The sequence below is a fragment of the Ambystoma mexicanum genome, chromosome 8, assembly GCF_040938575.1.
Source record: "Ambystoma mexicanum isolate Mex_15411 chromosome 8, UKY_AmexF1_1, whole genome shotgun sequence".
NCBI lineage: Eukaryota > Metazoa > Chordata > Amphibia > Caudata > Ambystomatidae > Ambystoma > Ambystoma mexicanum.
Window position 1 is genome coordinate 455744750 of NC_090929.1, and position 23154 is coordinate 455767903.

Consider the following 23154-nt stretch of genomic DNA (forward strand, 5'->3'; position numbering starts at 1 on the left):
TGTAGCTCACTGGGGCACTCTCTAATGATAATCTCTCTGGCCCTCCGCCACCACGCACTCCCTCATCCTGGGCTCTTTCTTTGCCCCTCTCCTCCCCTCGCCCCTCAGAGCTCCCTGAAGCCAATCGATGGCTGGCTCCGGCCCCGCGGGGGTGAACAGGGAATCGATAAGTTATTAGCACCATTCTGTCAGCTCTAATGTGGGGATTGATCGGCGCCGTGGAACCTTGGCAACGTACCAGAGCACCCCCAGAGGCCTAGCAGCCGCCCTGCCTCCGTCCAGCCCTTCCAGGATCTCCCAAGCCCCTGCCACCTTCTACAGCCCTCCAGAGCTATGCACAGCCTTCCTCCAGAGCCCCACACAGCCCCCTGCAGACCTCCAAAGCTATAAACAAGGCCTTCCCTCAGAGCCGATCAAGGCCTTCTACAGCCCTCCAGTCTCCTGCATAGCCCACTCCAGACACTCTGAGACCACCGAAGCCTCCCTCACTCTTCTAGAGCCCCCAGCCCTCCCTCCCAAGGGCCACACTCGGCGTCCCTAACCTTTCTTGGCATCTCCTGCCCTCCGGAGCCCACCACAGCCCCTGACACAGTCCTGCAGAGCCATACACGGCCTCCCTCTATAGCCCATCACAGCCCCCTGCAGCCTTCAAAGCCATCCAGAGGCCTAGCCAGCTTCTTCCCGGCCCTTCAGCCTGCCACAACTCTCCACAGCCATACATTGCCCCACTGCAGCACTTCAAAGACCTCCAGAGGCCTACCCAGCTTCTGCCTGCCCCTTCAGCCTCCCACAACTCTCCGGAGCCATACATTGCCCCACTGCAGCACTTCAAAGACCTCCAGAGGCCTAACCAGCTTCTGCCTGCCCCTACAGCCTCCCACAACTCTCCAGAGCCATACATTGCCCCACTGCAGCCCTTCAAAGCCCTCCGGAGGCCTACCAAGCTTCTGCCCATCCCTTCAGCCGCCACAACTCTCCAGAGCCTTACATTGCTCCACTGCAGCCCTTCAAAGCCCTCTGGAGGCCTACCCAGCTTCTGCCCGCTCCTTCAGCACCCCACAACTCTCCAGAGCCATACATTGCCCCCACTGCAGCCCGCCCCTCCAGCCTCCCACAACTCTCCAGAGCAATACATTGCCCCACTGCAGCCCTTCAAAACCCTCCAGAGGCCTACCCAGCTTCTGCCCGCCCCTTCAGCCTCCCACAACTCTCCAGAGCCATACATTGCCCCACTGCAGCCCTTCAAAGCCCTCCAGAGGCCTACCCAGCTTCTTCCCGCCCCTTCAGCCTCCCACAACTCTCCAGAGCCTTACATTGCCCCACTAATGCCCTTCAAATACCTCTGGAGGCCTACCCAGATTCTGCCCACCCCTTCAGCCCCCCACAACTCTCCAGAGCCATACATTGCCCCACTGCAGCCCTTCAAAGCCCTTCAGAGGCCTACCCAGCTTCTTCCCGCCCCTTCAGCCTCACACAACTCTCCAGAGCCATACATTTCCCCACTACAGCCTGTCAAAACCCTACAGAGGCCTACCCAGCTTCTGCCCGCCCTTTCACCCTCCCACAACTCTCCAGAGCCATACATTGCCCCACATCAGAGGCCTACCCAGCTTCTGCCCACCCCTTCAGCCCCACACAACTCTCCAGAGCCATACATTGCCCCACTGCAGCCCTTTAAAGCCCCTCCAGAGGCCTACCCAGTTTCTATCCACCAATTCAGTCTCCCACAACTCTCCAGAGCCATACATTGCCCCACTGTAGCCCTTCAATGCCCACCACTCTCTCTAGAGCCTTGCAGGGTTATAAACAACCTCACTTCAGAGCTCACTGCAGCCCTTCAATGCCCACCACAGCCCCTGCTGCTCCCTAGAGCCTTCCAGGGTTATACACAACCTCACTTCAGAGCTCACCGCAACCCCTAGCCTTCCTCTACATCCCTCCAAACCTTTCAGCAAAAGTACAGAGATTAGCAAACACCCCAACTTGCTGAAGCCCTTCACAACACCTTCACCACTCTCCATTCCCTGCAGCTGTTCAAAGCACTTCCCATGCCCTTTTATGCCCCTCCACAGCTTTCCACTGCATACCCACAGCCCTCCAGCCCTTTGTACCCCCCATGTGCCCCTAGTGCTCTTCATCTCTCTGTACTGTACCCCAAAAGTCATCCCAGTCCTCTACTGCATCCCTGCAGCACTCTTTTGCCCCTCAGAGTGTCTGCTGCACTGTTACACAATCTGTGAAAGGACCCCACTTCAATTTGCAGCAAAACTGTTGAGCTCCACTGCATTTCCTAGGAAAAACATACCCTCCCATCCCTATATTGTACCTCCACACATAAACACAGTTTACCCTCTACCTCACATCACTCTTCTGCAAGGCACCTATACAGGCCTCGCCTGCACCACCAAAACCTTTGATGCAGCCGCAACAGATCGCCACTGCTGCTTCAGCCTTCCACAGCCACCAGATACACTCTCCCCCACAGCCCTTCCAAGCCCTCCACTGCACCTTCACAACCGTCCTACGCCCTCCTGTGCTGCACCTGCCCCTTCTCAGGCATCCTGCCACTGGTGCTGTGAAGAGCTGTTGGTACCTTTTGGTATCAGAATAACAACACTTTATGTGAGGAATTCGACCATCTGCATGATGGGCGTGCGTTCATCTGGGCTTTTTGAATTTTGTAATTAAGTGGAATGATGGTAGACCAACCTCTGGAAAATGTATGAGGCTAATCCACACACATGTTTCCATGCTCACACCATGACAAATGCATATCCCAGTGTACTGTGGGTGGACACAGCCTACAGGCACAGTTCGCCCTGTCATATTTAGTTGGAATGTGACACCCAGAAGTACACTATGCCATTGCCAGTAAGGGGGAGGACCACGCTTCCCCTGCCATGGCCAACCTGATTAACTAACAAAGGCTCCATGGACCTGCCCTGCTCTTTTGTTTGATACTGCAGCTGGTGGCAGCGATTAACATATCAACAGAGGGTACTTCGAATAGGCCCACATGGGGCCTGGCTGCAGAGGTTAACTACGAAGACAGGAAACCCAACAACCTTTCATATGTGACTGGGTCAACCAGAAGCCAGCTCCCACCCTCAGTATCAATGACAGTGAACTGTCATGTCTGGGACTGCTGTGTTACAGTAAGCCACCCTGCTAGGGGGACCCAATTCATAAGGTATGAGCAAGTTCTTTGCAGGAGGTATAGAGTCTGATCTCGCCACAGCTTCAAGGGAGGCCTGCCGCTTTAACAGGGACTGTTAACCAGAAAGCGGGTACTCTAGCAATACACTGACAGAAAGCGTAGTTTCTGGTGGTCTGTTGCACGCATGCAGCACTCTAGTGGGATAATATTGAACTAAGTAGTGTACACGTCAGCCGCTAGATGTAGATGAGCATCACTACTGTACATTAAACGTACATAGTTTGCACAAGATTTTTTTACAAACTGACAGCGGCCAGAAGATGAGGTTTTAAGAGTTTTCGTTTAAGTTGATTCGTTTTTTCCTATCTTTTGGAAACAATTTAAGAAAGTTTGATTGTAATTTTCTTTCAAGATCAAATCAATATTAAAGGAGTGAGGCCCATAGGCCGGTGCCTACTTTGCCTATTTGGTAAACCGGTACTGCCTAGCCAACTCACCTGTCGAAATGACCCCTCACTTTCTCCAGGCCGCATCTCCGCTATCACAGCACCCCTTTCCACCTATCCCTCCCGCCTCAACCAGCAAACCCACAGATGCCACAGGATTACCTGGAAGCTCAAGTTCCAAGCAATGGAGCCACAGGGGCGGGATTTTGTTTTTCCGCGACCTAAACTGAGGAAAGTGTTTACACTGACACTCCTTCGCTTGAGTACCTCCTGTGCGATCCCCACTTTTCTAATCAAAATGGGGGCTGCGGGGCGGGAGAGGGGGGAATGGGGGTGGCACTCTCATATACCGCATTTTACAGCCCCACACCCATGCCCTGCCATCTCACTAGACGTTTTCTGTTTCTAGATTGGGGAGTTTCACCTACCCTTCCCTACTTCTCTCTGGGTGGGCATTCAGCCGCCGATGCCCGCCCTACCTCGGCTTTGCACGCACCTGCAGAAACTATGCCGCCCTCATGTGCTCTAAGCAGCTAGTAGACAGCGTGGAAGGACCAACTCTCCCCCACGTTCCTCATAGAAAGAGGACTTGGATCACTCCGCCATCGGGCTGCCTTCTTTTCCACCGGGCTGCAATTCCCACAGCCGACATCGCAGGCCGGCCATTCTGTGAGTGGGAGTGCAATGGGTGTGAGTAGAGCCACTTATTAAACGCCATCATGTTTCACTATAATGTAATGCACCGCTGTTGCATCACCAGTACGTGTAAAACATGCACAAATATTGCGACATAGCACACAACGGTGTGAAAGAAATCTAACATTTAAATACCGTTTTTATGACCCAGAAAGGTACCTGGCTCTGCCTACATGCATTGAACAAGAGGAAAGCTTTAATGATACCTCACTTTATATCTAAAGAATGCATTCACACCCTCGCGTTCCAGATCAGCCCCATTTAATTATCAGTAAAATGTGGCGTTTGCTGCTGCTTTGCAGTCACTTAACTTTAGAAAAACTCAAAATTCCAGTTCAGTTTGGCCAATGTAGGGGGTGGGGGCGGGGGAAGCGAATTTCATAGCAAAAGCAATCTGCGTGTCTTTCAATCAGAAGGAAGGGGGCAATTAATACATGAATTATTGGACTTTTACATGGTGCCGAATCACCACCATAGCGGTCTCAAGTCGCCCATCCATGTATGACTTTTAGGGCGTATTGTGTCCCCCGAATGTATGACCCTCAACTTCACATGCAACGGGAAGAAGTTCTGCCCCGATAGCATTTAAAAATCAATTGGTACTTTTGAAAAAAATATTAAAATTCAGAGGTGGTGAAGGAATTAGCACCCCCTTATTACCCCCTCGCGCCAGATAGCAGTGTTAAGTGGACTCAGCAATGTAAAGCCAGCTGCCGTATTACTTGCTTTGGCCGTGCTTAGCGTGTGGGCTCCCGAGGGCCTCTTTCAAATGAAGGAGATGAAAGGTTCTGACGCCGACCCCGAGTTGCACGCCTAGATCCTGCGAGCGTCCTCCACCCGTGGACACCGAGGCAGTCATTCCATCCCGGCCGACGCAGGGCTCCACGGCTGGCAACGGGGCTCGGCACTCTGAGCTCTTTGTTGGCAGCGCCTTGGGCCATCCTGCATGATCCGGAAGTGGCGGCGCCGGAGCGCGTGCCCTGCCTACCGCGGGAAGATGCATCCTGCTCTCCATCCTGGTCTCCAGCCCCAAGGCCTCCGGCTCGCCGGCTTCTGGGCCAATATTAGCATGGCAAACGCTAAGCTTCCTTATCCCCGCCCTAAATCACAAGCCCGTCCATTGCCAATGTCACGGATCCCCAGCGTGAAGCGCCAGCACCTGGCCTCGAGAGCCCCGAGGCGGCACTTGGCATAAGAGCTTCCAAAGCACCAGTGCGCCCTGCCAACACCTGCTGTAAGAACTGTGAGCATCTGCCGAAAACACTCCAAGAGCATCGAGGCCATGGTGGCCTGCACGTGAGTAGGGGGCTTCCTCCTAGGTCTGCATGGAGCAGTGGGCCCACTCGCCACCAATCCATAAAAAGCCATTTGCTGTCGGGCTAAGGGAGCCCAGAGAGGAGGTACAAATTCATTAATACTGACTCTCCGTCCTCACCAAGTAGAGTCCACATTCAAGCCCGTGTCTCTGCGGCTTCTAACAACTCGGCCGAACTCTTTAAAATCTGCAAGGAGCTGGCCAACCCTGCTGCAGTCTCTACCCCTCCTGTTGCCTCCCAGGCTCTTTGCAATGCCTTTGCCTCGCACTTTATCTCAAAATCCCAGGACATCCTGTCCACCCCCTCCTCTCCTGCCCTCCTCTCCCCTCTCTCTCTGTGCATGCTGACCCTCCTTCAGCCACTCCCCGCCCTCTTTCTCGCCCTTTCCTCTTTTCTCCCCTGATGAGGTCACTAGACAAGTCCGATCTATTGAAGCCTTGTCAAAACAGGTTCATCCCAATGCCTCTAAAACCATCAAGGACCACATTGATACCATCGCTCCGGCCCATGCCAATTATTGCAACCTCTCATTTGCCTCAGGCTTCCCCTCCCCTCTGAAGCACTCCCTTGTGCATTTTCTTCTCAAGAAACCCATAGCTGATCCTTCTTGTCTGACTAACTAATGCCCAATTTCCATTACTCTCTTTCTGGGCAAACTCCTGTAAAAGCTGGCCATCTCTCAGCTTAAGTTTCATCCCGATTCTGTTTGCTGTCTCCATGACCACCAGTCTGGCTTCAAAGCTGCCAGAAGCATGGAAACTGCTCTCCTGAACATCCGTGAAGATCTGCTCTCCAACCTTGACTCTAACATTCCCTCTGTCCTCATCCTACATGATCTCTCTTCTGCCTTCGACATGGTCAACCATACCATCCTGCTCAACCATCTCCAGGATAACCTGGGTATCACCGATCAGGCTCTGGCCTGGCTGACCTCTTTCCTCTCTGATCGACACTCCCAGGTCCAAATTCAATCCTTCTGATCATCTATCACCCTCTTTACCTGTGGTGTTCCACATGGGTCTAACCTCTCGCCCTGGCTTTTCAACCAATACCTGGTAACTCTCGCCCACTGCATTGCCATTTTCTGCTCAAATTTGCAGTGCTACGCTGACAACACTCAACTAATTTTCAGGCTGCCCTCGGCCACCTCCACTCCTTCTCTCATCTCTGATTGCCTAACTGCCATTCAAGTTTGGTCTGCCGTCAATGATCTTTGTCTGAAAGCCAGCAAGATGGAGATCCTCCTCATCGGCGCACCTTTGCCATCCTTTCCCCTCACTCTCTGGCCGGCCTCCCTTGGCCCTCCTCCTACCCCTACCTATGAGGCTAAGAACCTCGGGGTCATCTTTGACTCCACACTTTCCTTCTCTGCCCACATCTCTGACATCTCTAAAAAGTCAAACTTCCTACTGCACCTCCTCAGAGGTACTCTGCCTTTCCTCCCCTTCCCCCAGAAGCTCACTGTCTCCCAAGCTCTGGTTCTCTCTAGGTTGCACTATTGTAAGAGCCTCGTTCTAAATCTACCTGCCTCTGCTGTCCGCCCTCTGCAACTAATCCAGAACAGGACTGCAAGACTTGTCCTTGGCCTCAAGCCCTGGGATCATAGCTTTCCAGCTCTGAAATCTCTCCATTGGCTCCTGGTGGATGCAAGGATTAAATTCAAAACCCTCTGAATTGGCCCCAAGACTTTTGGGGGCCTGGGTCATGGATATCATTAAGGGATCATCAGGGGTCGCAACCACGACCCACAAGGTCTCCCTTGCTACCCCTGTGGTCTCCCTTGCTCCACTAAAAAAAGATTTTAAAAAAGTTTTTTAAAATGTTCTTTTACATTGAGGCTCATGGGCTGTGGCCAGAGCATGTGGCTCTTTGTTTCTGGAGTGGCTGGTTTTCTAATGGCTATAGCCGGTACAATAGCTCAGTGAGTTGAGCACTGGCTGCTGCAATGTGTGTGTGATCTGCTGGTTGCAGGTTCGACTCCCAGCAGGGTCAACTCAGCCTATCATCCTACCGATGTTGATAAATGAGTACCAACACAGGTTGGGTGAGATTGTATGTACATTTGTTCTATATGAAGCGCTTAACCGCAAGTGCTATATAGTAACAAATCATTATCGTTTGGCCTCGGACGTCTGCATACATTCATAGTGATTTGGTAATATGGGCGTACATGCACTGATTTTAACGATACATATGGTGATCCATTCTTGTATGAAATGTATATCACTTAACAGTGATATCCTAACCCTGTTTTTCGTAGTGTACTCACAAACAATGCTATGTGATGCCACTTCCTATTTTGTCGTGGGGTGAAAGGTTGTGTTCCATTGCTTCCCATGATGTCACTTAGGGGTGGGGTCAAATGACATCACTTCCTGTGATGTCACCAGACGTCAAGGGTCATGTGATGTCACTTCCGCTACCCCTGACATTTTGGTGAAATGACGTCCCTGGCCTGGGTCCAAAATACCTTCAGCTATCCCTCCGCAAATACCTCCCCTCTCAAGCTCTTCACTCCTCTACCTCGAACTCCCTCAGGGTCAGTCGTTTTTCAAAGAAACAAGCTGGGGGTAGATCTCTGTCTTCGGCTGGGGCCTCCCTCTGGAAAAGCCTCCCTGCCCCTCTGAAACTTGAGGAGAACCATCTCTGGTTCCGGAAGCACCTCAAGACCTTCCTCTTTGCTTCTGCCTTCGCCCCCGTGTCCCCTGCTGATCTGTTCTCTCTCAGCACCGTGCACATGGCCATCCTCTGTCTTCTGGACCCAGGTACCTCCTCACCCTGGCTCACGGCCACCCCTTGCAATGGGCTCTGTATCTCCATGCACTTTTTCCCTCTACCATGTTCTTGTGCGTTCTCAATATCACTGGGCCTAGTAAAATGGTTGTTTTGTTCTCCCTGTTACCTTCCCTTGCCTTGTCGCGCTCTGAAACACTTGTGTATGAGCGCAATAGAAATAATATATAAATTCAATAAATCTGGACTGTGGAGATCCGCACAGTTTTTCCGAACTGCTTTTGACTAATGAGGTGTGAAAAGCTCCCACTGCCATTGTGCTAATGAACACATCATGTATGCCAGGAGTGAACTTTACTCGCCAGGCGTTTTGGACTACATATCCTATCAGCCCACGGCAGCATAGTCAATGGCGAGGGATCATGGGAGTCATAGTCCAAAACATCTGAAGAACCACAGGCTACAGAGCCATGCACTTAGCTTTAGAAACCCAAGAGGGAAAGAGGGATCAAGGATAAGTCCAAGTAGTTGTGTCTTGCCCTGTTGAACAGGGTGTAGGGAAAGGGTGTCAGATACAGGGGGTGCTGGTGAAACAGTTTCCTGTTTTCCCATTCACTTCAGCTGTTGCTCTTTGCCAAGGGGGACATGGTAATCCCCACCCACACCCCTTCCCTAGACGTTTTTGGATCTGGCTGCCAAACATTGTCTAGAGTACAGCCTGAGCCAGCACCGCCCATCCCCCTTCCTCCCTGCAAAACCTTTACTTTGCCCCAGGGAAATGTGATGTAGGAGGAGGCTTGCTACACCCTAAGAATACGTGCCACATCCTGGCGGTGTGGTGGCGACCCCCTCCCACCCCCCCCCCCCCCAGGTAAGGTAGTAGAGCAACACGGTTGGTTTGAAAGGCAGTGTTGAAATATTGGGCAAACCACTGTGTAACATCATGTGGCAATAATGGCCGCCATCACCTGGCGCAGTCATATATATATATATATATATATATATATATATATATATATATATATATATATATATATATATATATATATATATACGTAGGTTTCTCGCACAGCACTTAACGAACACTTCAAGCTGCTTCAAAGTGCCGTTGGGAAAGGAGAGGGGAGGCAGCGACAGGGGGAAAGAGTGGGGTAAGGGAAGAGGGGAGTGGAGGGGGAGCACGGTACCCCCTTGTCTGAGAAATGTGCCATTGATGGGTAATGTTCTGCATTGACATGTCACATGGTACTAATTTGTAGTATTATATGGCAATTTTGGATATTATTTTCCAGCACTGCATACATTTGTGAACTTCATGAATGCTGTTAAAATGCACTGATTGATGCAGTCCAGTGGCATTAACAGCCGATTTATTCCAGTATTGATAAGAGGTGTTTAATCAAATGAAACTAATGTTCCATATTGTGTGGCACATAAACAATTTTGTGTGGCACCTTTGGGCAGTATTTTGGCACACATGGCCACTTATGATGTGCCACTGATGGACCTTGATCAGTAATCTCCTCTGACAGGGATGAGGCGTTTTGAGGCAATTAGGATTGCTACATGGTTACACCTATTGCTCTATATGTTATGTGGCTCATGCATACTAGTATACAGCTCTCGTTGTAATCATCATGTTGCTCTCGCGGGGGAATTATGTGGAATTCATTAGCACAAGGATAGGTCTTTCAAGAACAGTACTGTGTGTCACTCATGGTCATTGGATAAACGAACGATGTTCTCTGGTGTATAGGAGCATGTGATGTACCTGTACACTACGGTGTCTGGGGTATTTGACAGGTCCATGTCCTGTTACCGTTGTGGCTATTAGAGCGTGTTTTCTTCTCTTTAGACAATCAAAAAGTGTGGTATTTAGGTTCTAACCAACATTAGTACCCGATGGGGGGAAGGGGTGTAGGGGGTGGCAGCCTCCCAGCCAATGAGGAGGCTCGGAACTGGGAATTACCATATGGTAAGGCCCCCCCCCTCGGAGCCTCCTCACGGCTGAAGGCCGCCATCTTCCCCGACCGGGGATTCAAGTAAGTACTCTGCTCCCCTCTCCTCCACACATTTCCCTTCCCTCCCACTCCCTCTTCCCTCCACTTACCTGCTTTTTTCCTCCTCTTCAGGAGCGGACGCACTGGAAACACTTCTGTCTCCAGTGCGTCCGCTCCGGATCTGCGACAGGCTGCCATGGAAAGGAAGAAGGGACTGCACATAGTCCCTTCTCTCCTTTCCATGGCGGTCATTTTAAAAAAAACTTTTGTCCTATTTTTTTAATGGTCGCCATGGAAAGGGAGAAGGGACTCTCCCTTTCCATGGCAACCATTTTTTTTAAAACTTTTTTTTATAGTTTTCAATGGCTGCCATGGAAAGGGACTACGTTTTCCCCTTCCCCAGCGGCCATTTTAAAAACTTTATTTTGTTTTCTGTTGCGAAACACCAGAGCTTTTCGCAAAAGAAAAATGCTTTTAGTACCCCGGTCTTACAGGCCTGTAACAATGGGACCCGGGGCATTACCTGAAGTGGTATTGTCCCCCCTGCTCTGGGATTATTGCTTAAAGCTTCCTTTGTTCCTCTCTCTGTTTCCAGGTCTCTAGCCAATCAGCAATCTTGAAACGGAGGCTTCCTGTGAAAAGTTGCATTCTTTGCGTCCCTTTGTGATGTGTACACACTTGTGGGCAAAGAGACGTTGACACACCTCGAAACACTTGTGTAAAGGCGCATTACAACTAACCATTAAATGTCACAGGAAGTGTCATGTGAAGCCTCCCTTTTGCCCCCTGTGCAAGCTCTATTAGCATTCGAGCCCTTACCATCGGGCTCTCTTGTTAAATTGGGTGGCTGTCACTTAACACACAATAGAGCCCTCAAGTGCAGGTTTGATCACTTCATTAGCAACAGATTTCTGCACATGCTCTAAATCTAAGCAGGCCCACCATGGACCTGCTCCCCACCGGCCCCCCTTTTGAAAATCATTCCCCGTCATCAATACGAATTCCAGGTTTAAGTGATAATTCAAAAATATGTATTTTTTGTGTTTTGACAAAACAGTGACAATTGCTTGGCTCCTCTTACCTTAATCGTGTGACACTTTTCAAAAGATTAAGAAATAAGTCTAAAGTGATGCCCTTCGTACCCCAAGGCCAAGCTCCTTCCTGGCAGTGGCATGAGTGGTCTTGTACAGATTTAACAGGAAGTGCACAGAAAAGGCATCAGCTACAAAATGGCTCCCACTGGACTGACTGGTTTCTTCATTTGTGAAATAAGGTTTGCGTGCCCCCAAAGCCCCTCCCCCTTTTTTTATCAAACATGAATAAATAGCTTTACATCATATACAATGTAGGCATTTTGACATAAAAAGGTAACTTTCGTGTTTCATAAATGAAAGGTGGTCTTCAGTGAAAGGTGGTCTAGTGAAAGGTGGCCTGCAGTGAAGGGTGGTTCAGTGAAAGGTGGTCTTCAGTGAAAGGTGGTCTAGTGAAAGGTAGTCTAGTGAAAGGTGGTCTTCAGTGAAAGGTGGTCTAGTGAAAGGTGGTCTTCAGTGAAAGGTGGTCTAGTGAAAGGTGGCCTGCAGTGAAGGGTGGTTCAGTGAAAGGTGGTCTTCAGTGAAAGGTGGTCTAGTGAAAGGTAGTCTAGTGAAAGGTGCTCTGCAGTGAAAGGTGGTCTAGTGAAAGGTGGTCTGCAGTTTTCTGATACGACTCAGCGGCTTTTGCATATGTTACAGTTGACCGCCACTACACAAAGAGTTCATAAGGTATCTCCTGTACTCAGAAGAGAAGACTCCTTGGGGTGTCACACTGTGAATATAGCTCTTGGACATATAAGCTTTGACATCTTCGGCAGGGTCAACAGACACACAGGTATATTGCCTATTTAAGTGGTCTGCAACCTGCAGCTCTCCAGGTGATTTGGACTATGACTCTCATGATTTCTCACCACTGACTATGCTGACTAGAGCTAATGGGAGTTGTCGTTCAAAACATCTGGATAGCCAATGATTGCTTAACATGTATATAAGCTTCTTGTTAGCTACCTACACTGCAATATCACCCACCATTCATTACGCGTTTCATGGCAAAACACATTCATACAGAAAGTATCCTACGCGGATCCATGTTGAAGCAGCATGGGTCGCAACGGCTCCATTATGGATCCCACTAAAAATCCCTGCTACCTGTAATTGCATTTACGCAGTGAACATGTCTGGCTCAAGGCCACCCTCTCTGTAAAGGGACAGTTTCCCTCAGGTGTACATGAACTGCCTGAAAAGAGAGCGGTTCCACCCGACTACTTGAAATGCAAAACATGTATCGGTCTACTCAGGGCACCAATGTGCTTTCAAGAAAAGCAAAGGTGCAGTGAGGGCAGGGTGACAAGAGTTTCAAAATAAAAAAGGGATGGTTACAAACATAAAAGTAGGACTACAAAACGAACCCCCCTCCACCCCACACCCAACCACCAATCACTTGTTGGTGGGATCACACAGTAATTAATAAATACTTTCCAATGCCAGTATTGCTCCTGTATATAAACGGTGCTATTTTACCTGTAAATGTAAACATTAAAAAAACAAAGGTCCCCTTGCTTTTACGTGCCTTAATATATACCAATTTCTTGGCCAGTCTCCCATGGCATGATGAGTTAATGCACATGCCAATTACCTGAAAGGTTGCAGGTTTGAATCCATCACGGGATGCTGGAGGTGTTCTGTAAAACTATCAATATGTCTGAGTTATAAATGTAACGTTAAATATTTGGTCGAGTTTAAAGATTTACTGTTCTCCCTCCCTTTCCCAAAAACCGTGACAGGGTTTTTAAATACAAAAATCTCTCTGGACAGGGCGACAAAAGGCTCAATTTCAGGACAATCTCAGCTAAAACCAAGATGTCTGGTCACCCTAAGTGAGGGGCAAGGTATTGCTAAAATGCAGCAGCTTGCCACCCATGTGCCTCGGGGGCCTATCACACTTAGGGTGTATTCTGTTGCGCTATATTGAGACCACCCTTAACCTGGGGAGTTCCTTCCCACCCCCAATCGAGTAGCCCTGCAATACTCTCAAGATCTTTTAGCGCTGGCCTTACTCAAGACGCATAGAGTCACACAAACCCCCCCTCCCTCTACCCCCTGCCTCATCCCCCTGTGCCCGCTGTGAGCCAAGAACCAGGCCTGGGCATAGAACATATATTATTAGTTATTTGGAGGTTAGGTAATAGAGATCACACTAAAACGACACATGCCACCTTCTTTGGGGCTCACAACTGAACTTCTTGTTACACAAATAAATCCTGCAAGTTGGTTGGGAAATGCACAAATCACAATACTTTACTTCATACAGATTTCACTTCAAGAAATAATTAAACTAGTCAGTGAACACAAACAGTTTGCATCTATAGTGCTGTGCAATTTTGAGTTTCCTGGGCACTTAAAGGGCTAGCAGTTTGTTTTATAGATTGGTACAAATGCACATGGCAATTGTGATTTCACCCACACTTTTGGATTCAAATAAACACAGGGTGATTTAGCAGTTTGTTTTCGGACCGCTCTCAGTGAAAGGTCTGTGTTGGGGGAGTTGGACAGAAAAAAATTATGAATGGAGAATTTTGGATTTCAGGCATCATCCACTTAAAGGCCTGTATTAAGGGGAGTGGGACCCATAGGATTACCCAATTAAATGAGTCTATAGTTTTCAGTGCACACTGGGAATGAGCTTTGTCAATTTAGAATTTTAACAAAATTCACCCTGTGGTGTTCTACCAATGGGGAATTAATTAAATTTATATTTCTATTTAAATAGGCTAAGGCTCTACACAGTTTTCCCCCTCCCCCCGCACCCCACAGCCCACTATGAGGGGAAATGCTGATTCCCCCCCCTTTGGTTTCAATTTGCCCAATTCTAATTACATTGAAAGCCTCTGTTTAAAGTTCAGGAAAGCCAACTGCATTTCCTGACCCTCTTGGAGAAAAAGGCAGGGGTCTGGTCACTCCACTCTCAAGAGTGGTCACCATCTCTTCACCATAGGACCCAGTCAGCTTTTAGGCCTCCCCGGCAATAGACGGCTGCACCCAGATACAATCTCGGCACTTTCTTCTGGTGTTTCCTTGTGGCTGTCAGATGGTAATGTTCAGCAGCTCTCTCCTTTCATCATAGTGCATCCACTTTGTATACCAGTAATGACATCATCAATATTTCAATACTGGGCTATGCCCGGCAAGAATTCTCGCAGCCTGGATTGGACAGTTAACCTTCTCTCTAACCCCAAGTACAGTCTGTATGCAAGGATTGGTTTAGGAGTCTGGAACAGACATATAACAACTCCCATTTGCAATCCCCTTTGTTTCCATGTGAACTTTTGGCAAAAATCTAGTTGTGTGAACAACTTTGTGATTTACTAGTAACTGCCATAATATACAGCTTGGTCTGCACCTTGTTGCATCGCCGTTTGGCAATTTTATGCTGTTTTTACAAAAAGCATAATAGTTGGGAACATGTAATTTACTCCCCACAGTCCTAATTTTACCATCCACCAGCTTTCAAACTATCAAATTCGGAACATGTTCAGAGCAACCTTTTAGCTGGTCATGACAGTTCCCTAAGTCACAGGTGGATTAATTTTATTTCAACAAAATCTAATGGAAATTATCTAGAAAATGACATGAAAATTAAGGCAGTAAGACTTATGGTTGCAGAAAAAAATGTTTTAATAGTCCTTTTAAATTAATAGCAAATCTTTGTGTTATGCAAATTGTAGCTCACTGGTCTCCAGGCCATTTGCCACTCTGGGCCAGCCCGTGAACAGAGTTTTTTTTTTTAATTTTGTATTAGTCTCTTTGTTGTTTGAAGCATAGGCTGCAGATACCTGTAAATACCTGGGATGCACCAACCACACAGAGATCCCCTCCCCACATTCATGTCATGCACTAGCTAAAACATTTGGCCTGCACAGAACTGCCCTCCAAGATAGCAGGTCTAGAGAAACTTGTTTTTTTCGACACCCTTCAGACCACATTTTATTGCAGTTGTAAAAAGTGGGGATGCAAGCCAGGCTTTCACTGGCTTTGTGAATTTTGCCCAGAAATCCACCATTTGTCCTTAGCTGAAAGGAACTCACATATTGCATTTTTTATGTACTTGGTGGATATCATGAATTGTATATGCCATTGTCATTGTCTTTGTTGTTATTGTTGTACATGCAAAGCAGAAAGGCTATTAAGTATATTAAATAAACATAAACATATTGCATTTTCTAACATCAGCTTTCCTTCTTTGGCATACAGTGTGTTTTCCTGATCCTGGTTCACTTTGTTTTTGCGCTGAATGTATAAGGCTGTTTCTTTCAGTCATTAATAAAATACACTTTTAATTATCTGCTGTTCGTTTTTCTGCTGAAAAGTGAGTCTGAATTGTCACAGTGCACCACCTGTTGATGGGTGGCAGTTTCAGTGAAAATGCTGCATTTATTTCTCAGCCAGTAATGTGATGTGCTTTTACCCTCTGCACTTGGATTATTGTTTTTGCTTTCTCTGGATTTCCACTGCAGAAGGACACCCACATAGTCTGCCTGAATAGGCCCCTTTTCAGCATGTAGGTTTCTGAATACTGACAGGTCATTTCCCCAATGGGACCTTCAGTTCTGTTGGTTTGGGGCCTTTGATTACACCCCACATCTTTGCTAGATAGAAAAAAGACTGGGTGCTTCGGGGCTTTTTAGGCTGGCCCAAAACAGGTTGCGTCTGTGTGTGGCTCAAAGTTGCTCTAAGGCCATCATTTGTGTGCTGACAAAAGTGTGAATGGACCATCCACAGGAGTCTGCCAGGAAACCCCATAGAACCCTCCACAGTGATCCTGCTTGCACCTTTCCATAACCGAGGCTCTGCACTAAAATGCATTTTCCCCAATGCTTGTCCGTAAGAAACCGCCTTTTGCAACAAAAGTTTCCTTGTGTGCCTATTGCGTGCACCTTTTAATGGGTGTGTACTTCTTTTAAGCACTGGGTGTTCCTATATTGGCTATGGAACCATGTTTAGGTGAGTGTGAATTGGATTGTTAACCTAAGGGCATCATTTGGATGGCTGTGAATTAATGTCACTCCGGAGGGCCCCATTACATTAGCTTCAGGCCCCACTTGTAAGGCCATGCTAGCTACGCCTCTGGGGTGGGGGGAGGGGTGTGTGTGTCAATGCCGGAAGCATTAACAATGAGTCACTGGCCTGCTCCATCAGCAAATGCATACAGCCTCTCGGCGCCAACAAAAAAATCGGCACATGGCCACAAAAATGCACATGCATTTACATGCTACCTTGTATGTGCTTTAGCGACTAATGTGACGCCTGCGAGTACACGTATGACGGGACTGGCCTGCTGTACGGAGCATGGCACAAATGGTGAGCGATTTTCGTTGCTCCCTTGGCCCTCCCCCCCTCGGCGTCTCTAACGAGCAGTGAATGGACGAGCTCGGCTTCCTTCTCCAGCCCCCCTATCACCCCTCCCCCTATGCGCCACGCGCCTTGGAGGTTACTGGTATTGATCCAGAGTGGGTTGGGGGATGTGGGGGTGGGAGTAAATGTACATTAGTGATTTCCAGCCAAGCACTAATGGAAGAGCCTCCAGCATTCATAACAGCACACAGTCAGCGAGTGCAGCACACACCGCCAGTTAATAGTGCAACACAGGACGTGAGCAGAGCACACTGAAACAAACGGGCGTAGTATACCGGAGGCACATGCGCACACACAGGCAGAGAAAACAAATGCGCACGCAGTAAGTACAGCACACACAGACAGACACAGGTAACAGAGAGTACAGCACAGCACACATGCAGACAGTGCCAAACGCCTGCCATTCAGCGAATATACCTGTGTACGAAAGTCGGCGCCGAATACTTCGGTACACTATTAAACTATACACAAGTTCACGCGGCAGCTATACTGCGAATAAAGTAGCACCTATTGACAGCTCAAGCCCCAGAGCAGCGCGCACGCAGTTAGCGGATCACTCACGCAGTGTGTGTAACCAACAGGAAGCGAGTACAGCGCGCAATTCCCGTGCAGTACGCAAACATGCAACCAGCCAGCATACACACAATACAGTAAAAACGGACAGTCCGCCGAAACACCGTGTCAGCGAGTGCAGTGCGTGTGTGCCGGCAGGGAGGGCACACACTGGGGGCAGGCGCACATTCATCAGTAGCGCATAGAGCACGCGCGAGCACACACGCAGGCAGCGGGCCCAAGGCACAGGCTGGCGGTGGACACTTTGCACAGGCACAGAGGCGTGCTTTCTAGCTGTGCGCCGAACGCGCGCACACACACACACACACACACAGGCGGCTGCGGAGCGGGAATGCGAGCGCCGCAGGCAGAGGCTGCGAGGCAGGCGCTCGCACGGGAGTAGACCACGGCGAGCTTCGCGCACAGCACACGCTCGCTCGCTGCTTGCACCGCACGGGATCTCGGCGAGGCTCCGGCACGGAGGACGGAGGTGATTTAGCCGCCTTAAACCCCAGCACGACGCGGCACCGCCTCGGTGAGACGACCGGACCGCTGGGTGGGTCCCAGTTAGAAGGCGGCGAAACTGCAGTGGATTTTCCGCGCCCCCCTCCCCGTTACCCGGTGAAGAACCAGCGGACTCCGGGGAGGCCCCTCGATACCGAGCGGCGGGAGGTTCCGGTGCAGCTCCTTGGCGCCGCAGCATGAACGCTGCCGAGTCTGCGGAGCGGCAGAACCGCGACGAACAAAGGATGAACTTGAGTAAGGAGACTAGGCGCTATGATCTGGGCCTCCATCACCTGCGCGCGCACCAGGCAGTAAGATCGCGGACCCGAACCCCGCGCTGCACCTGCTGTCATACAATCGCGAACCCTGCACGAAACCCCCCCTGGAACCGCATGCGCAAACCTCCCGAAACTCGCGGCTCCCTGAGCGATTTCACCCTCCCCCGCAGCCTCTTGTTATCTCCGGAGTCCGTATGCAACACCTCATTATCCGAACTCTTGCGATCCCCCAAACAGCGCGCGAGCAGTGGCCAGCACACCTCGTGCAGGGGTGGGGTTACGCATCGGACGCTGTTTCCTCTGTTTGTTTTGTCCTTTGCACTCGTCCGTTATTCCATCATGTATGACTGGACGTCGCATGTATGCCTGGATTGTAAGTAGCCGTCCACTCTGATGACCAGTCCTTCGGGGGGGGGGGGGGGCTGCCTTTAACCTCCACGTGCAGTCTTCTTTTGCAGTAGTGTGCTTCTTGGTGTTGTGTATTGTGCAGCCCAGTCTGCCACCCACGTCTAACGCCTTCTCTTTCCTTCCCAAGATGACTTCTTAGGAAAGAAAAGGGTGTGCTCTCCCAACAGCAACAGCGACTGCACGTTGGAAAACAAGAAAGGCCGCAGTGACTCGCCCAAGGGTAAGTGGGGTACACCGCTGCCTGCACTGACCTGGGGAGGGTGGGGGTATGGGTGGTGTGTGGAGGGAGTCCCCTCACTCCATCGTTATCGGAGGAAGTGTGGGGGTCGGTTATCCTATCTTGGTGCACGGCGGGACCGGCGCGATATGTTCCCTGATATGTTCCCTCCTTCAAGGAAAGTGGGTGATGGCATACGCCAGGTGACTGCGCAGGACACGTGGGCAGCGCTGGCGTCACAACTCCCTCTGTGTAGGTTAATGAAGGGAGGTCGGGCTCTGGGATCCCTGGCAAGGGGCCCGTGCCCCTCCTAGGGTTTGCGAGGTGCTGTGTGACAAAAGACGCGGCTGCCTCCCCAATTTGCACATGCATTGACTTCGCCATAACAGCACATAAAGTGATGTCAAAGCAAGGGCCACGCGTCACTGATACTACAGGGGCGATGGGAAGTAAAATGACAAGAGGTTGTAGAGCAATACCCAGAGTGAGCCATTCTCTTCAGCAGTGTACACTGGGGGATCAAGTTCCTAGAACCCCTTCCTTGAATTTGAACTTGCCAAGTAAAGTGCAGTGAGATGCAGTCATTTGCCCAGGATTATCAAGTGGTGAATCCGGGATGCGAGACCAGTTCGAAACATAGGCACTTGACCGCACAGAAGCGTAGGCATTTGGCCACGCAGAAGCGTAGGCACTTGACCGCAGAGAAGCGTAGGCACTTGGCCACATAGAAGCGTAGGCACTTGACCACACAGAAGCGTAGGCATTTGGCCACGCAGAAGCGTAGGCACTTGACCGCACAGAAGCGTAGGCACTTGGCCACATAGAAGCGTAGGCTTTTGACCACACAGAAGCGTAGGCATTTGGCCACGCAGAAGCGTAGGCACTTGACCGCACAGAAGCGTAGGCACTTGGCCACATAGAAGCGTAGGCACTTGACCACACAGAAGCGTAGGCATTTGGCCACGCAGAGGCGTACGCACTTGATCACACAGAAGCGTAGGCACTTGACCGCACAGAATCGTAGGCACTTGACCACACAGAAGCGTAGGCGCTTGACCACACAGAAGCGTAGGCACTTGGCCACACAGAAGCGTAGGCATTTGGCCACACAAAAGCGTACGCACTTGATCACGCAGAAGCGTAGGCACTTGATCACACAGAAGCGTAGGCACTTGACCACACAGAGGCGTAGGCATTTGGCCACACAGAAGCATAGGCATTTGACTACACAGAAGCGTGGGCACTTGATCACACAGAAGCGTAGGCATTTGGCCACACAGAAGCGTAGGCACTTGACCACACAGAAGCGTAGGCACTTGACCACACAGAAGCGTAGGCACTTGACCACACAGAAGCGTAGGCACTTGGCCACACAGAAGCGTAGGCACTTGGCCACACAAAAGCATAGGCATTTGACCACACAGAAGCGTGGGCACTTGATCACACAGAAGCGTAGGCATTTGGCCACACAGAAGCGTAGGCACTTGGCCACACAGAAGCGTAGGCACTTGACCACACAGAAGCGTAGGCACTTGACCACACAGAAGCGTAGGCACTTGGCCACACAGAAGCGTAGGCACTTGACCACACAGAAGCGTAGGCACTTGGCCACACAGAAGCGTAGGCACTTGGCCACACAGAAGCGTAGGCACTTGGCCACACAGAAGCGTAGGCACTTGACCACACAGAAGCGTAGGCACTTGGCCACACATCTTCTCAGGTCCCTACATGAAAAGTATGCATTCACAATTATCCATACAGCTTGATTTGCCTCACCTTGAATCCAATAATACAGGCCTCAAAATGCAAAGCAGTTTGAGTCTAAAATATGCCATTTAGCTTTTGTAAATATACCATCATACCCAAAGACAAACAAAAAAAAACACTGTGGATAAGGTCACCTGATTGTAGTCATTTTTAGACACGCACACAAATGCTGCATGTGTGATGTCACGAACATGTCAAGTTCCTAAAAAAGCCAACAATTTTTGGTGTGGAAAATAAACGCACATAGAACTAAGGGAAACAGGTGATTTTTCTTTGTCAAATTGTCATCGCCTGTGAGTGAAAGTACACATTTGACTAGCTCTCCAGAGCTTTAAGAAAACTTCATAAGACAGTTCTTACTACAACTAATAGTGACTCACTGGACAACAATAGTTACTTCATTCAACCCTCAGCTATCCAGTTACTAGTTCTGCCCCTAGCAAAGAGAGTAAGGGCCTGATTCACAGGAGCGCTTAATAATGGCAAAACCCCACTGGAAAACGCTCTGTGAATCAGGGCCTAAGTGTTGAAGAATCTGTGAGGTCCCAGCCGTACGGACGCTTAGGCCCTGGGTGAGTCAGGCTGGTGTGGCGAGAGAGGGTCTCGCGGGAATGGGGGAGAGGTGACCAGGACTCGCCCGGGGGGTGGGCGTGGGGGTTTGTGCAAGGTAGGTCCTTGCAGTGCTTAGTATTCATGAGTGAAAGCTGCTACCTGTGTGGGGGCGGGGAGTCCTGATAAGCTGCTCATGCCTGAGGCCAGCTCTGCAAGGGAATGTGGGCGCTACCCATGGGATCTTGACGTGAGTGACATGTGTGGTGGATACATCTGTCCGAGCACTGGGTTACCCCCCCCCTCCCCCTTCATGACAGTATGATTCCATCTGCTGCAAATGGTTGCAGCAATAATTAGAGCCCACTGGTAATGCTCACTACCCATGCCACCTGCACAGCACAGAGCTGACCTACTGTACTGTGGGCACCAGTGCTCTTCCCAGCATGGCCAGTAATGTCGTGCTACCATGGGCACTGGTGCGAACACATTTTGATAACTGGTTTTGTCCTATTGTTGACACTCGCTCTAATCTGGTATCATGATGTGTTAACCTAATGCAGGCGCCAATGGCATCCTTGTGTTGACACTGGCCTACGGTCGGCACTGGTGCTGTTCCGTGGCCAGACCCTTGCATTACTGTAGGCTTGTCACTAATGCGCTCTTCTGTGGACACTCGTACTGCTTTACTGTGAGCGCAGGAGCTGTATTTGTGCATGCTCTAGTGCTGTATTTGAGCAGGTGTTTCTGCTTTCCCAATGTGGCTGTTTGTGTGGACACTAGTACTGCTTTACTGTGAGTGCAGTACTAGTGCTGTATTTGAGCAGGTGTTTCTGCTTTCCCAATGTGGCTGTTTGTGTGGACACTAGTACTGCTTTACTGTGAGTGCAGTACTAGTGCTGTATTTGAGCAGGTGTTTCTGCTTTCCCAATGTGGCTGTTCTTGTGTGGACACTAGTACTGCTTTACTGTGAGTGCAGTACTAGTGCTGTATTTGAGCAGGTGTTTCTGCTTTCCCAATGTGGCTGTTCTTGTGTGGACACTAGTACTGCTTTACTGTGAGTGCAGTTCTAGTGCACTAGTGCTGTATTTGAGCAGGTGTTTTTGCTTTCCCAATGTGGCTGTTCTTGTGTGGACACTAGTACTGCTTTACTGTGAGTGCAGTTCTAGTGCACTAGTGCTGTATTTGAGCAGGTGTTTCTGCTTTCCCAATGTGGCTGTTCTTGTGTGGACACTAGTACTGCTTTACTGTGAGTGCAGTACTAGTGCACTAGTGCTGTATTTGAGCAGGTGTTTCTGCTTTCCTCATATGACTCTTCTTGTGTGGCCACAGGAGCGGTGCTGCATCGTCAGCAGTGGGCTATTGTGGGCACCGGTTCTATTCTAGTATGGGCACGAGTGCTGAGCTAACGGTGGCACTGCTGCATTGCACATGTGGCCACTGTGGCTTTCCTGGGGCGTGAGGCTTCGCTGGCCCTTTTCTAGTTTGGGCACCGGCTGTACACGCAGGTGAGACCCACGATTTTACACCCAGCTTGGGGGTGGTCTGTCATCTCTGGCCATCCATGTAATACCCTTCTCTGGAGAAGAGTCCTCTTATAAAATGCAGGATTTTCGGTGCGTCCCCCGAGCTACACTTGTCTTTTCAGGCCTAGGGTATTACACCTGTCCTCACTGGCGCTCTAGGCCACATTTCCATACCCTCTTTATTACATGCATTTATATTGTGTCGCTAGACTGAGACGACTGCGTTTCCATCTGACCATGAAACTTTCTTGTCAGGCATAGACCATTTCACCTGTCCTCGGATGGGATCCATCTTCTCAAACTTTCTTAAGTGTAGGATATTGCACCTGTCTACAAGAGAGGCTTAGAATATTGCATATGACCATGAAAGGGTGTCTTTATTCTCAGGCGCAGGATATTGCATCAGAGGAGATCCAGATCCACAGGCATAGAATGTCATCTTCCCCGAGCAGATCCTTCTTCAGAAGAATATGCTATTGCACATGCCCTTAGAAGGGACCCATCTTCTCAAGCAGACGATATTGCTTCGGTCCTCATTAGGGATCCATCTAGACCAGCATAG

At 49.7% G+C, this 23154-nt stretch overlaps 1 protein-coding gene across 4 annotated transcripts in view; it reads left to right on the forward strand.

Moving 5' to 3' along the window:
* The window catches only part of SAMD11 (sterile alpha motif domain containing 11), a 312464-nt gene that overhangs the window by 207142 nt on the left and 82168 nt on the right, over nt 1-23154 (forward strand). For all 4 annotated transcript variants that reach the window (XM_069610053.1, XM_069610055.1, XM_069610054.1 and 1 more), the window contains one exon: nt 18661-18753. In XM_069610053.1, coding sequence (XP_069466154.1) covers nt 18661-18753 — 93 coding nt within the window. The remainder of the gene's footprint in view (nt 1-18660; nt 18754-23154) is intronic.